Source organism: Salmo salar, chromosome 27, assembly GCF_965601325.2.
Source record: "Salmo salar chromosome 27, fSalSal1, whole genome shotgun sequence".
Lineage (NCBI taxonomy): Eukaryota > Metazoa > Chordata > Actinopteri > Salmoniformes > Salmonidae > Salmo > Salmo salar.
Genome location: NC_138317.1, coordinates 32,870,001 through 32,885,718, shown reverse-complemented (window position 1 = coordinate 32,885,718; position 15,718 = coordinate 32,870,001). Strand labels below are relative to the sequence as shown.

General features: G+C 50.6%; 1 protein-coding gene across 1 annotated transcript in view; it reads right to left on the bottom strand.

The window, feature by feature from the left end:
- slc25a13 (solute carrier family 25 member 13) overlaps window positions 1–15,718 on the bottom strand; it is a 90,461-nt gene that overhangs the window by 23,069 nt on the left and 51,674 nt on the right. Inside the window, exons 11-14 of the mRNA XM_082970223.1 lie at window positions 13,107–13,265; window positions 10,420–10,472; window positions 7,641–7,721; window positions 1,940–2,084 (exon numbers count right to left, since the gene is read on the bottom strand). Of these exons, the coding sequence (XP_082826349.1) occupies window positions 1,940–2,084; window positions 7,641–7,721; window positions 10,420–10,472; window positions 13,107–13,265 (438 nt within the window). The remainder of the gene's footprint in view (window positions 1–1,939; window positions 2,085–7,640; window positions 7,722–10,419; window positions 10,473–13,106; window positions 13,266–15,718) is intronic.

The following is a 15,718-nucleotide window of genomic DNA, read 5'->3' as shown; positions in this document are numbered from 1 at the left end:
ACGCTGTGAAGAGGACTGGGGATAACGCTGTGTAGAGGACTGGGGATAACGCTCTGTAGAGGACTGGGGATAACGCTGTGTAGAGGATTGAGGATAACCCTCTGTAGAGGACTCGGGATAACGCTGTGTAGAGGACTGGGGATAACGCTCTGTAGAGGACTGGGGATAACGCTGTGTAGAGGACTGGGGATAACCCTCTGTAGAGGACTGGGGATAACGCTGTGTAGAGGATTGAGGATAACCCTCTGTAGAGGACTCGGGATAACGCTGTGTAGAGGACTGGGGATAACGCTCTGTAGAGGACTGGGGATAACGTTGTGAAGAGGACTGGGGATAACGCTGTGAAGAGGACTGGGGATAACGCTGGTAGAGGACTGGGGATAACGCTGTGTAGAGGACTGGGGATAACCCTCTGTAGAGGACTGGGGATAACCCTCTGTAGAGGACTGGGGATAACGCTGTGTAGAGGATTGAGGATAACCCTCTGTAGAGGACTGGGGATAACGCTGTGTAGAGGACTGGGGATAACCCTCTGTAGAGGACTGGGGATAACCCTCTGTAGAGGACTGGGGATAACGCTGTGTAGAGGATTGGGGACAACGCTGTGTAGGGGACTGGGGATAACCCTCTGTAGAGGACTGGGTATAACCCTCTGTAGAGGACTGGGGATAACGCTGTGTAGAGGACTGGGGATAACCCTCTGTAGAGGACTGGGGACAACGCTGTGAAGAGGACTGGGGATAACGCTCTGTAGAGGACTGGGGATAACCCTCTGTAGAGGACTGGGGATAACCCTCTGTAGAGGACTGGGGATAACGCTGTGTAGAGGACTGGGGATAACCCTCTGTAGAGGACTGGGGATAACACTGTGTAGAGGATTGAGGATAACCCTCTGTAGAGGACACGGGATAACGCTGTGTAGAGGACTGGGGATAACGCTCTGTAGAGGACTGGGGATAACGTTGTGAAAAGGACTGGGGATAACGCTGTGAAGAGGACTGGGGATAACGCTGTGTAGAGGACTGGGGATAACGCTGTGTAGAGGACTGGGGATAACGCTCTGTAGAGGACTGGGGATAACGTTGTGAAGAGGACTGGGGATAACGCTGTGAAGAGGACTGGGGATAACGCTGTGTAGAGGACTGGGGATAACGCTGTGTAGAGGACTGGGGATAACCCTCTGTAGAGGACTGGGGATAACCCTCTGTAGAGGACTGGGGATAACGCTGTGTAGAGGATTGAGGATAACCCTCTGTAGAGGACTGGGGATAACGCTGTGTAGAGGACTGGGGATAACCCTCTGTAGAGGACTGGGGATAACCCTCTGTAGAGGACTGGGGATAACGCTGTGTAGAGGATTGGGGATAACGCTCTGTAGAGGACTGGGGATAACGCTGTGTAGAGGATTGGGGATAACGCTCTGTAGAGGATTGGGGATAACCCTCTGTAGAGGACTGGGGATAACCCTCTGTAGAGGACTGGGGATAACGCTGTGTAGAGGACTGGGGATAACCCTCTGTAGAGGACTGGGGATAACGCTCTGTAGAGGACTGGGGATAACGCTGTGTAGAGGATTGAGGATAACCCTCTGTAGAGGACTGGGGATAACGCTGTGTAGAGGACTGGGGATAACCCTCTGTAGAGGACTGGGGATAACCCTCTGTAGAGGACTGGGGATAACGCACAGTAGAGTACTGGGGATAACGCTGTGGAGAGGACTGGGGACAACGCTGTGGAGAGGACTGGGGACAACGCTGTGGAGAGGACTGGGGACAACGCTGTGTAGTGCTAGTGAAGTGGTAAGAGAGGCAGAAACCAAAAGTATCAGAATAGACATGTAGACTGTAGAAAATTGCTAAAATGAGTGTTTGAGTACAGCTGTGACCTAATAGTCCCTGAATTTGAATACAGTACTAAGTGTAGTAGTGTACAGGAGGACCTGCCTTGTAGAGGCCAAAGAAACCCAGGTCCTTGATGACAGATATGGCGCTGACGCGAGGGCCGGTGGTGATCTCTCCAGCCACCTGCAGCCGGATCTTCACAATCTCCAGAGGGTTGGTGAAGATCACCTGGGATCCACCCGCCTGGACACACACACACACACACAGAGTGGGGATTAACGGAATAGTGATTTGTGAAACCTGGATTAGCAGCAGCACAAGGGGAATCTTTTTGTAAAACAGCTGTAAGAGAATGGGCTGTAAGTGACAACTGGAGCTATGTAACAGAGGGTAACCATCAGCGTACACCGATGGTGCCCTGATAGGGACATCACAGGTCTGACTGATGTCATTCACACACATGACAGTTCAATAGGTTACACTGGCTGTGATAGGTGTTTACTGTAGACTGGCTCCCAGGTCTGTCTGTAATGGGTGTTCACTGTAGACAGGCTCCCAGGTCTGTCTGTAATGGGTGTTCACTGTAGACTGGCTCCCAGTCTGTCTGTAGTCTCTGAACCATCCGTCTTCAGTTGCACCCTGCCTGAGGGGTTCTGTCTCCACAACGCTCCAACTGTGTACCTGGTGCCGGAGATAAAACCCCCAGCCACAGGCCCAGACAGGTTCTTCTCAGAGAGCTTCAAGGCGGCACGGCTTTCATGCACAGCTACGGTATCTGGAGCTAGGGGTGCAGTGTGGCAGTGGCTGTTGTCTGTTCCATGTTTGTGCTGCTCCCATGTTGTGCTGTTGTCATGTTGTGTTGATGCCATGTTGTGCTGTTGTCATGTTGTGTTGATGCCATGTTGTGTTGTTGTCTTAGGTCTCTCTTTATATACTGTGATGGTGTGTGTCTCTCGTCGTGTTTTGTCTACATTCATTTTATTTGTTAATCCTAGCCTCTGGCCCAACAGGAGGCCTTTTGCATCTTGCGTCATTCGAAATAGGAATTTGTTCTTAATTGACTTGCCTGGTTAAATAAAGGTTAAATAAAAAATCTTTTAAAAAAAGCAGCTAAAGTAGCTAACTTCGTCTCGGCACGAAGAGGGAGAGCCGGGACATAGTTAGCCGGGAAGGCAGCAACCATTCTGGAACAGTCTCTCTCTCTCACACTAGTTGCCCCTGGATACCGTGGCTGAAAAGTGGCACAGTGCAATTAGATAGAAATCTGTTTCCATGGAGTCCTTCCCTGCCGTTAAATACGGCCTGTACTGTTTGTTGTACTTTTCTCTCCCCCCTCCTTTGCTGTGAATTATTAATGTGTAATTGTGTGTGTCCCCTCTATCTTACGGGAAGGCTATCAAATGAGTACCCCAATCTGAATGTGCAACCTTGTGCGTTTTTTAACAGCCGCCCCCGAATTCGTAAGTAAATGTTCCCGTATTTTGAGGGAGAGATCATAATCGCCCCATTGAAGGGTGTAGTACATTAAATAGTGGCGCAGAACTGACCAACATTTCCCTTCCAGAACTAAAAGAGGCATTGAATAGTAGGGGCCGATTCTTCATTCTAACGACTTACAGGTACAAATTTATAACTACTTCTGTGGAAAATTATATTTCATAGTTGATTACAGCGACCCTCTAATAGCGATGCATTTATTACCGGTCCGTTGGACATAGAGATGATGAACTGAAAATAGGGCCACTTGAGCAGCCAACGCTCTCTCTCACATCAATTGGACACTAATTGGGAGATTTCTGAATGTTAAGGAGAGCAACAACATCACAGGTTAGAGAAACCACCGCACTATTAGGTCTGACAGACAGAACAACAGACACGCCTGTCGGGGGGGAGAGATGGAGAGAGACAGGGGGCGACAGAGAGCAAGAGAGAAACAGAGACAGAGAGAGAGGGAGAGAGACAGAAAGAGGGAGAGATTTGATTACAGAGTGAGACAGTTGGTGGTGCTCTGATAATTCCCAGGTAATTACAAGGCAAGGTGATCCCCTGAGGGGGTTTGAGAGTCAGAACCTCAGACACGCTCCAGCACTACATCCACAGTATGTGTGGGTGTGTTTCTATGTGTGTGTGTTTCTGTGTGTTTGTGTGTGTGTGTGCGCACATCAGCCAGATCGCTCAAGATTGACTTCGAAATTGGACGTTGGTCCATGTCCTGAGGACGTCGGGAAATGCCTTCAAAACCGGCCACTAGGGCCAACAGTGAGCACTATTACCATCAAGTAGGCTTGGGTTTTGCTACAGCATTGTGGACGAGGGTGGCGGATGGGCGGAATCCCGTGACTTCAGGACCAAAGGTCACATGTTCAATCCCAGTGGTAGACACTCATTTTAACTCTATCCCAAACCTTGACTTAACCATTCACAATGAACGCCATAAACGTAATGTTTAACCCTATCCCAAACCTTAACCCTTAACTTAACCATTCAGAATGAATGCCTAAACTTAATGTTTAACTCTATCCCAAACCTTAACCCTTAACTTAACCATTCAGAATGAACGCCATAAACTTAATGTTTAACCCTATCCCAAACCTTAACCCTTAACTTAACCATTCAGAATGAACGCCATAAACTTAATGTTTAACCCTATCCCAAACCTTAACCCTTAACTTAACCATTCAGAATGAACGCCTAAACTTAATGTTTAACCCTATCCCAAACCTTAACCCTTAACTTAACCATTCAGAATGAATGCCTAAACTTAATGTTTAACTCTATCCCAAACCTTAACCCTTAACTTAACCATTCAGAATGAATGCCTAAACTTAATGTTTAACCCTATCCCAAACCTTAACCCTTAACTTTGACATTTGAAGAAATGTGGATAAACGTCTGAATCTGAAGTAAAATTGGTAACTTGTTACACACACACACGCGCGCACGCGCACACACACACACCCTCGGGGTAACAGCTATGTAAAAGTTTACTTTTCAAAGGAAAACAATAGTTTAGCACTAGTTAGCAAACATTAGCCACCCTCAATTAATAACTACTCACACTTTCATAGGTGCCAGAATTCTTAAATGAGGATTACACAAATGTGCATGCATTTATGAGTCTGTGTGTGTTTATGTTGATGTGATCATGTGCATGTTAAACGTTGTGATAAATGTTTTATAACTCGCAACGGAGCCGAATAACAAACCGTTACAAATGCTTAAAAATCAAACCATGCAAATTGAAGTTATTTACACTGAATAATTGCCACAGTGAAAACTAACAAAGCAACACTGTACTCTCTCTCTCTCTCTCTCTCTCTCTGACTCTCTCTCTCTGACTCTCTCTCTCTCTCTCTCTCTGGCTCTCTCTCTGACTCTCTCTCTCGCTCTCTCTCTCTGACTCTCTCTCGCTGACTCTCTCTCTCTCTCTCTGACTCTCTCTCTCGCTGACTCTCTCTCTCTCTCTCTCGCTGACTCTCTCTCTCTGACTCTCTCTCTCGCTCTCTCTCCCCCCACATTGGCCCAGTGTGTATTTTGAGTAACCAAGCCCTCAAATGAGGGCCAGCGACCGCCTGATAGGCATCCAGCCAGCCAGCAGCGTCTCAGTAAACGGAGCATGCCGTTCTTACCAAATAATCATTAAGACCTGGCAACCCTCACTGAGCTTAATTCTGAGGCTATTATGAGGGGAGGAAAGAGCAGAGGAGAGAGGAAGGAAGAGAGGGGTGAGCAGAGGGGAGATGAGTGTGTAAAGAGGAGAAGAGAGGCGACATGTGGAGGAAAGGAGAGTGGGGGAAAGGAAAAAAGGAGAGAGAAGAGGAAAGGAGAAGAGGTTGAGATGAGTGGAGGACAGCCGAGTGGAGTGGCAAAGAGCAAAGTTGAGATGAGGAGAAGAAGGTAGGAGAGGGTAGGAGAGGGTAAGAAAGGGTAGAAGAGGGTAGGACAGGGTAGAAGAGGTGAATGGAAAGGAGAATAGAAAAGTGTAAAGGAAATGAGAAAGGGGGACTGAGGAGGAGGGAGAGGAGGGAAATGGAAAAAAACAAGATCAGAGGAGAGGAGAAAAGAGGAGAAGATATCAGAATATGACTAGATCCTCATTGACTGTGTCGTATTTATTACTTATTTTACCGTTAAAACCTCATTTAAACACTTTTTTTTACACACCTCACTCTTTCCCCCCGTCCTCTGTATTTCATCCCCCCTTCTTCTGTCCTGTCAGACTATGGTCTGGGACTGTCGCCGGAGCCCAAACCAACACTTTCACAGCTTCCAAATCATATAAACAGACTTCATGTGATGTGGCTGAAGTCTCCCTAAACAGGGTGTGTGTATGTCTCTGTGTGTGTATGTCTCTGTGTGTCTGTGTGTTTGTGTGTCTGTGTGTTTGTGTCTCTGTGTGTGTGTATGTCTCTGTGTGTGTGTGTATGTGAATGTATGTCTGTGTCTGTGTCTGTGTCTGTGTGCATGCATGTGTGTGTTTGTGCATGTAGGTGTGTGTGTGTGTGTGTGTGTGTGTGTGTGTGCATGCATGCATGTTTGAGTCTGCTTCTGTGTATGCATGTGTGTCTCTCTGTGAGCGTGTGTGTGTGTGTGTGTGTGTGTGTGTGTGTGTGTGTGAGAGTGATAACAGGAGAACGGCTCACCAGCACTAACACCAGGGGCTGAGACAGGATGAAAGGAGCTGTCAGAACAGCTCACGATGAAAAATAGGAAAAATCCATCCATCCTCACTCCACAATGCCATGGTATAATTTTGGATATGGAAAAGATATTTCACAGCAGCTTCGATGGTACAATGATTCTCTACACTATACTTGCTTGTTTTGTCACATAAACTGAAATGAGGAGAACTCTTAGGATTTTAGCAACCAGGAAATGGCGGAATGATTTCTGCATAGTGCATCTTTAAGTCCTAACCTTAATTGAGCTGTATACAGGTCACATAATGACATACATATTCTGCTTTAGTGATCGGCATCAAACGGGTTCGTGGTGAAAGGCCTCTCTCTATTCATTGGTTGAGGGGGTAACACTACAGCTAGACCCAAAGGGATGAGGTGGGGGGGGGGGGGTCAGAGTGTGTGACAGCTCACTGAACAAACACAGGCTGTGTGTAGTGGGGTGGAGGTGGGGGAGGGGGTAGTCTCAGGTAGCAGTCTCTTTATGTCTTTCTTTCAACAGGGATATATGGCTTTCTAATATAATATAATGTTGATATAGCGTTTACCGTACATCTCTCTCTGTGTTGATGGACGTTGATATAGCGTTTACCGTACATCTCTCTCTGTGTTGATGGACGTTGATATAGCGTTTACCGTACATCTCTCTCTGTGTTGATGGACGTTGATATAGCGTTTACCGTACATCTCTCTCTGTGTTGATGGACGTTGATATAGCGTTTACCGTACATCTCTCTCTGTATTGATGGAGGTTGATATAGCGTTTACCGTACATCTCTCTCTGTGTTGATGGACGTTGATATAGCGTTTACCGTACATCTCTCTCTGTGTTGATGGAGGTTGATATAGCGTTTACCGTACATCTCTCTCTGTGTTGATGGACGTTGATATAGCGTTTACCGTACATCTCTCTCTGTGTTGATGGAGGTTGATATAGCGTTTACCGTACATCTCTCTCTGTGTTGATGGAGGTTGATATAGCGTTTACCGTACATCTCTCTCTGTGTTGATGGACGTTGATATAGCGTTTACCGTACATCTCTCTCTGTGTTGATGGAGGTTGATATAGAAATACCGTATGTCATCACTGAATATATGTCTCTGTGTTGATGAGACTCACACATGCACCAGCCAGGATCTCAGCAGGTACAGGGATTGATCCATCTTTCTGTCTGGTCTTCCCTCTGATAAAGTCATTCACCTGTGGTGAGAAGAGAAGACTAAGCATTAGACGCACACTAAGACACAGACATACACACAGACAAAATACAGCGGGAGTGGATATTGGTACGCTAAAGGGCCACTGATTGTAGTAACAGTAACATTTCACTGTGAGACTACTAATACATGTACCCCATATGAGGTAGACTTTAAGTACTTAAACTTTTCATTTTGCATCCTGATTGAAACAGATCTAGCTCTCTGTCCTTGTACTCTTGGATTTAAGTGCTGCATTAGACAAGGTTGACCATGATGTCCTTCTGGACAGACTGGAGAGTTGACTTGGCCTCTCCGGGCCAGTTCTAAATTGGTTTTGGACCTATTTAACGGGTCGAGAGGTTTTTTTATCACCCTTGGTGAACATAACGGGATTGTTTTTTGTCATGTTCGGTAATGTTGGTGACTGGTTATTTCGACGGGTGCTGTTTTTTGCCCGTGTGTAAAAGTTGATGTTCGTGTGTTTGTGTTTGGACAAGTGTAGTGTTTTACCTTACACCATTCATTATTCTGAGTAAAGTTACGTTGCTCCCAATTCTCTGCTCTCCTGCGCCTGACTGCATACACCAGCTACACCCACCATTATGACAATAACACATTTACATAAGTATTCAGATCCTGTACTCAGTACTTTGTTGAAGCACCTTTGGCAGCGATTACAGCCTTGAGTCTTCTTGGGTATGACGTTACAAGCTCGGAAGACCTGTATTTGGGGAGTTTCTCCCATTCTTCTTTGCAGATCCTCTCAAGCTCTGTCAGGTTGGATGGGGCGTGTTGCTGCATAGCTATTTTCAGGTCTCTCCAGAGATGGTCGATCAGGTTCGATTCCGGGCTTTGGCTGGGCTACCCAAGATCATTCACAGATTTGTCCCGAAACCGCTCATGCGTTGTCTTGGATGTGTGCTTAGGGTCGTTGTCCTGTTGGAAGGTGAACCTTCGCCCAAGTCCGAGGTCCTGAGCGCTGTGGAGCAGGTTTTCATCAAGGATCTCTCTGTACTTTGTGGCGTTCATCTTTCCCTCGATCCACAGCATAATGCTTCCACCACCATGCTTCAACATAGGGATGTTGCCAGGTTTCTTCCAGACGTGATGCTTGGCATTTAGGCCAAAGAGTTCTTGGGTTCATCAGACCAGAGAATATTGTTTCTCATGGTCTGGGAGTCCTTTAGGTGCCTTTTGGCAAACTCCAAGTGGGCTGTCGTGTGCCTTTTACTGAGAAGTGGCTTCCGTCTGGCCACTGATTGGTGGAGTGCTGCAGAGATGGTTGTCCTTCTGGAAGGTTCTCCCATCTACACAGAGGAACTCTGGAGCTCTGTCAGAGTGACCATCGGGTTCTTGGTCACCTCCCTGAAAAAGGGCCTTCTCCCCCGATTGCTCAGTTTGGCTGGGTGGCCAGCTCTAGGAAGAGTCTTGGTGGTTCCAAACTGCTTCCAATTAAGAATGATGGAGGCATCTATGTTCTTGGGGGCCTTCAATGCTGCAGACACTTTTTGGTACCCTTCCCAAGATCTGTGCCTCGACACAATCCTGTCTCGGAGCTCAATGGACAATTCCTTCGAATTCTGCTCTGACATGCACTGTCAACTGTGGGACCTAATATAGACAAGTGTGTACCTTTCCAAATCATGTCCAATCAATTGAATTTACCACAGGTGGACTCCAAGTTGTAGAAACATCTCAAGGATGATCAATGGAAACAGGATGCACATGAGCTTAATTGTGAGTCTCATAGCAAAGGTTCTGAACATTTATGTAAATAAGGTATTTCTGTTTTTTGTTTTTTTATAAATTTGCAAAAATGTCTAAACTTGATTTTGCTTTGTTATTATGGGGTAAGGTCTCTGCACTGGATGCCTGTGAGTTTTTTTTATTCATTTTAAGATTCTTCTATTGGTTTTTAAATCAATACACGATTGTTCACCCCAATACATGTCAGACATGCTTTTAAGTTATGTACCCAGTAGGTCCCTCAGGTCCTCTGGCACTGGCCTTTTAACTCTCCCAAAGCCTAAGACCATGAGGCATGGAGGCAGCCATCGTTACTATGCCCCCAGCCTCTGGAATAGCCTGCCAGAGAACATATTTATATTTAAAAGAGATCTTAAAACAAATATTTTTGGTTTGCTTTTCCTTAGTGTGCTTTTTAGTTGTTCAGTTTGTGTCATTCTTTTGTTTTTTATCTTATGTTTGTTGTGTAGTAAATATTTCAGATTTTATTTTCATAGTTTTTTATTCGTTTTTTCCCGTGAAGCACATTGTGTTGCATTCCATGTTTGAAATGTGCTGTATAAATAAAGCTTGATTTGATACATTGGGGTTTGATTTGAAATATTGAGGGGGGTGGGGTGTGTGTGTGTTTGAGTGTGTGTGTGTGTGTGTGTGTGTGTGTGTGTGTGTGTGTGTGTGTGTGTGTGTGTGTGTGTGTGTGTGTGTGTGTGTGTGTGTGTGTGTGTGTGTGTGTGTGTGTGTGTGTGTGTGTGTGTGTGTGTGTGTGTGTGTGTGTGTGTGTGTGCCTGCATGCGTGTGTTTGAGTGAGTGAGTGTGTGTGTGTGTGTATGCACATAAGATCTGTACTGTATATTAAACTAAAACTAGAGGTAAATGTTCAACTAGGGCCCAGTGAGGGGCTCCGTGGTAACTGGGGCCTGACTGGTCTCCATGTAGAGAAACAAGGCACTTACTGTCAGCTTTATGGCTTTCTCCGGGGCCACACCCAGTAGCTGTGGTACCAGACCTGTCATTAGAACACAACATGATTAGAAAAGAGAAGGGCCAAGGAAGTACGACACACACACACACACACACACACACACTGGCAGACCGCGGCACAGCACAGCACAGTCCCCCTCCACATGAAACACATACCCTGCTGTATTCAATTCTGCCTGATCCCCCTGACACTAAATAACACTATTGATGTGGGGTGTGGGGACATCAGGGTCTTAAAAGACTAACAAAGTGAAAGAAACTCCTTCCCAGAATACAAAAAAAGACATAAAACACTCTAACCAAAGTTTATGCGGTCCTAAATTACAACCCAAGACTTCCAGCAGGATAAAAATAAACCAAATAATCTGATTGGAGTGTGTTGGATGACCCATCTCAGTGTAATAGTGGAGAGGTTGGAGGGGGGTAGTGAACGCAGAGCCCAAAACAGGCCACACAGAGTCAGACACAGGAGCACAAACATAATGATTAGCATGGCTTCAGCTGGGCTGGAACTCACAAACAGAAACAGGAGTGTTAGTTGTGTTTGTGGCAGGGCTCAGGCTGAGAACCACACACCAGTTATATTATTATTAAATGGCCCATAACAGCTCACAGTTGTAGTTAGAGACGCTTACTGCTTTCTCATGCTGCTGCGTTGTTTACGTAAGGGTTCCCGTCTCGAGATGATGACATCATCCTAGTGTTTGCAGTGTGTGGTGTTCTGGTTCTGGTCTGGCTGTCTCACCATTCTAATGCTCACCTCATTCAGTAATGGGAAACAGGGGAGGCGAAGGAAAAAGCTCAGCTTCATTACATTAAAACAGAAACTCTCACTCTCCTCAGTGGCTAATATAACATAACCAGCTTTACTACACAGTAGATACATGTTAATGAGGGAATTGTGAATAACAATATATGAGATTCAAGAAACTAATAAAAAGCAAATGTGTTTGCTTCTGGAGTCTTTCAAATTGTCTTCTTCGTTTAAGCTTGTTTTGTAGTGGAACTGTACTATGTGGCTTGGTGACTGGATGGCCATTCAAATACAACTGTATCATTTGATGTTTGGTCACATGATGTCTAGGAGTGGAGAACAGAGAGCTGGTATCTGCCAGTGTACCACTACCTTGGAGCCAGGTCTGTCTGACCGTGTGTCTGTAATGTCAGAGACCTCTCTAAAGGCTTGGTGTCCTCTGACAGACACTAAGGATTCCCACTTCCTCTTAGAACCCTCAGGGGAGAAGTCACCTGTCAATCCTAATTCAGAGAATTCCAAAAGTCACCCCCCCTTTTCAAATCATATGATATAGTGTGTTGTTCAAGAACCTTCCTACCCCCCTCCTTCCTCCTGCTCTCTCCCTCCCTCCCTCCCTCTCCCTCCCTCTCTCCTCCCCTCCCTCCTCCCAACCCTCCCTCCTCCCTCCTCCCATCCGCTCCCGCTCCCTCTCACCTCCCTCTCCCTCCTCTCCCCGCTCCCTCCTACCCCCATCTCCCTCCTACCAGTTCACTCCCTCTCCCTCCTGACCCCCGCTCCATCTCCCTCCTCCCTCCCTCTCCCTCCTGACTCCCGCTCCCTCCTACCACCTCACTCCCTCTCCCTCCTGACTCCTGCTCTCTTCATCCTGCTCTCTCCATTCTCTCTCTTACCCCCCGTTCCCTCACCCTCCTACCACCTCACTCCCTCCTCTCTCCCACCTCCCTCCTTCCCGCTCCCTTCCCTCTACCTCCTACCCCCCGCTCCCTCCTCCCTTCCCACCTCCCACTCCCTCCTACCACCTCCCTCCCTCTATCTCCCTCCTGACTCCCGCTCCCTCCTACCACACGCTTCTTCTCCCTCTTACCTCCCTCTTACCTCCCGCTCTCTCCTCCACTCCCTCTCCCTCATACCTTCCGCTCCCTCTCCATCTTACCTCCCGCTCTCTCTCCTTCCTAACCCTGCTCCCTGTCCCTCCATCCCCCCGCTGCCTGTCCCTCCATCCCCCCGCTCCCTGTCCCTCCATCCCCCCCACTCCCACTCCCTGTCCCTCCATCACCCCGCTCCCTGTCCCTCCATCCCCCCACTCCCTGTCCCTCCATCCCCCCGCTCCCTGTCCCTCCATCCCCCCGCTCCCTGTCCCTCCATCCCCCCGCTCCCTGTCCCTCCATCCCCCCGCTCCCTGTCCCTTCATCCCCCCGCTCCCTGAGTGCAGGTACTTATTATATTAATGCCAGTTGAAGTCTGGCTGGGGCAGTCACACACCACCATTGTGACAGAGCTCTGCTGGTATGTGGCCTTTGCGTGCAGCGTGCATTGTCCCCCTGAAACTCCCGAGACTACCTTTAATCACTTCAAAGAAGCCAGGTCAGAGGGAAGGTGAACTCAGACCCGCCCTCCTCTCCTCTTCCCCCTCTCTTCTACCACACCTCTAAACCCCATCTGTTGTTGTGATGGAGTGAGATGAAGTCGAAGCTGATCTCAAGTCAGATTAGTGTTTTAATTCATATGGTTAGGTTAAGATGAGGGTAAGCTGATCCTAAATATGTGCCCACCTCTACCCAGAGCTGTAGTGATGATCATTAGCCTATCACTACATCCTAAATAGTGCACTACTCTGGCTAAAAGCAGTGTACTATATAGGGAATAGGGTGCCATTTGGGACACATCCCGTCTGGTACTGACCTCTATAGAGGCCGAAGAAGCCTTCGTAGCGCAGCACCTTCTTGAAGCAGTCCAAGCTGTTCTTGTACATGAGCTCTTCCACCAGGGAGCCTGTGGTCCTCTGGTTCTGCATCCTGGTCTTCACTAGGTCTATGGGGTACACTGCTGTGGCTCCCACAGCTGGAAAAACACATGACATAAACTTTATTAAGGCGTTAGAGGAGAGGAAAGATGCTAGAAAGACGTCATTAGGTTGTTATTGCGGTATGTTGCTCTTCACCAAGATCTACACCACCGGGGGTGGAGGGTGATGGGGGTGGAGGGTGATGGGGGTGGAGGGTGATGGGGGTGGAGGGTGATGGGGGTGGAGGGTGATGGGGTGGAGGGGCCAGGAGGGTGGAGGGTGATGGGGTGGAGGGGCCAGGAGGGTGGAGGGTGATGGGGTGTGGAGGGGGCCAGGAGGGTGGAGGGTGATGGGGTGGAGGGTGATGGGGTGGAGGGTGATGGGGTGGAGGGGCCAGGAGGGTGGAGGGTGATGGGGTGGAGGGGCCAGGAGGGTGGAGGGTGATGGGGTGGAGGGGCCAGGAGGGTGGAGGGTGATGGGGTGGAGGGTGATGGGGTGGAGGGTGATGGGGTGGAGGGGCCAGGAGGGTGGAGGGTGATGGGGGTGGAGGGTGATGGGGGTGGAGGGGCCAGGAGGGTGGAGGGGTGATGGGGTGGAGGGGCCAGGAGGGTGGAGGGTGATGGGGTGGAGGGTGATGGGGTGGAGGGTGATGGGGGTGGAGGGTGATGGGGTGGAGGGGCCAGGAGGGTGGAGGGTGATGGGGGTGGAGGGTGATGGGGTGGAGGGTGATGGGGTGGAGGGGCCAGGAGGGTGGAGGGTGATGGGGGTGGAGGGTGATGGGGTGGAGGGTGATGGGGTGGAGGGGCCAGGAGGGTGGAGGGTGATGGGGGTAGAGGGTGATGGGGTGGAGGGTGATGGGGGTGGAGGGTGATGGGGGTGGAGGGTGATGGGGTGGAGGGTGATGGGGGTGGAGGGTGATGGGGTGGAGGGGCCAGGAGGGTGGAGGGTGATGGGGGTGGAGGGTGATGGGGTGGAGGGTGATGGGGTGGAGGGGCCAGGAGGGTGATGGGGGTGGAGGGTGATGGGGTGGAGGGGCCAGGAGGGTGGAGGGTGATGGGGGTGGAGGGTGATGGGGTGGAGGGTGATGGGGTGGAGGGGCCAGGAGGGTGGAGGGTGATGGGGTGGAGGGTGATGGGGGTGGAGGGTGATGGGGTGGAGGGGCCAGGAGGGTGGAGGGTGATGGGGGTGGAGGGTGATGGGGTGGAGGGTGATGGGGTGGAGGGGCCAGGAGGGTGGAGGGTGATGGGGGTGGAGGGTGATGGGGTGGAGGGGGCCAGGAGGGTGGAGGGTGATGGGGTGGAGGGGCCAGGAGGGTGGAGGGTGATGGGGTGGAGGGTGATGGGGTGGAGGGTGATGGGGGTGGAGGTGAGGTGATGGGGTGGAGGGGCCAGGAGGGTGGAGGGTGATGGGGGTGGAGGGTGATGGGGTGGAGGGTGATGGGGTGGAGGGGCCAGGAGGGTGGAGGGTGATGGGGGTGGAGGGTGATGGGGTGGAGGGTGATGGGGTGGAGGGGCCAGGAGGGTGGAGGGTGATGGGGGTAGAGGGTGATGGGGTGGAGGGTGATGGGGGTGGAGGGTGATGGGGGTGGAGGGTGATGGGGTGGAGGGTGATGGGGGTGGAGGGTGATGGGGGTGGAGGGGCCAGGAGGGTGGAGGGTGATGGGGGTGGAGGGTGATGGGGTGGAGGGTGATGGGGTGGAGGGGCCAGGAGGGTGGAGGGTGATGGGGGTGGAGGGTGATGGGGGTGGAGGGTGATGGGGTGGAGGGGCCAGGAGGGTGGAGGGTGATGGGGGTGGAGGGTGATGGGGTGGAGGGTGATGGGGTGGAGGGGCCAGGAGGGTGGAGGGTGATGGGGTGGAGGGTGATGGGGGTGGAGGGTGATGGGGTGGAGGGGCCAGGAGGGTGGAGGGTGATGGGGGTGGAGGGTGATGGGGTGGAGGGTGATGGGGTGGAGGGGCCAGGAGGGTGGAGGGTGATGGGGGTGGAGGGTGATGGGGGTGGAGGGGCCAGGAGGGTGGAGGGTGATGGGGGTGGAGGGTGATGGGGTGGAGGGTGATGGGGTTGAGGGGCCAGGAGGGTGGAGGGTGATGGGGTGGAGGGTGATGGGGTGGAGGGTGATGGGGTGGAGGGGCCAGGAGGGTGGAGGGTGATGGGGGTAGAGGGTGATGGGGGTGGAGGGTGATGGGGGTGGAGGGTGATGGGGGTGGAGGGTGATGGGGGTGGAGGGTGATGGGGGGTGGAGGGTGATGGGGGGTGGAGGGGCCAGGAGGGTGGAGGGTGATGGGGTGGAGGGTGATGGGGGTGGAGGGTGATGGGGTGGAGGGGCCAGGAGGGTGGAGGGTGATGGGGGTAGAGGGTGATGGGGTGGAGGGGTGATGGGGTGGAGGGTGATGGGGGTGGAGGGTGATGGGGTGGAGGGGCCAGGAGGGTGGAGGGTGATGGGGGTGGAGGGTGATGGGGGTGGAGGGTGATGGGGTGGAGGGGCCAGGAGGGGTGGAGGGTGATGGGGT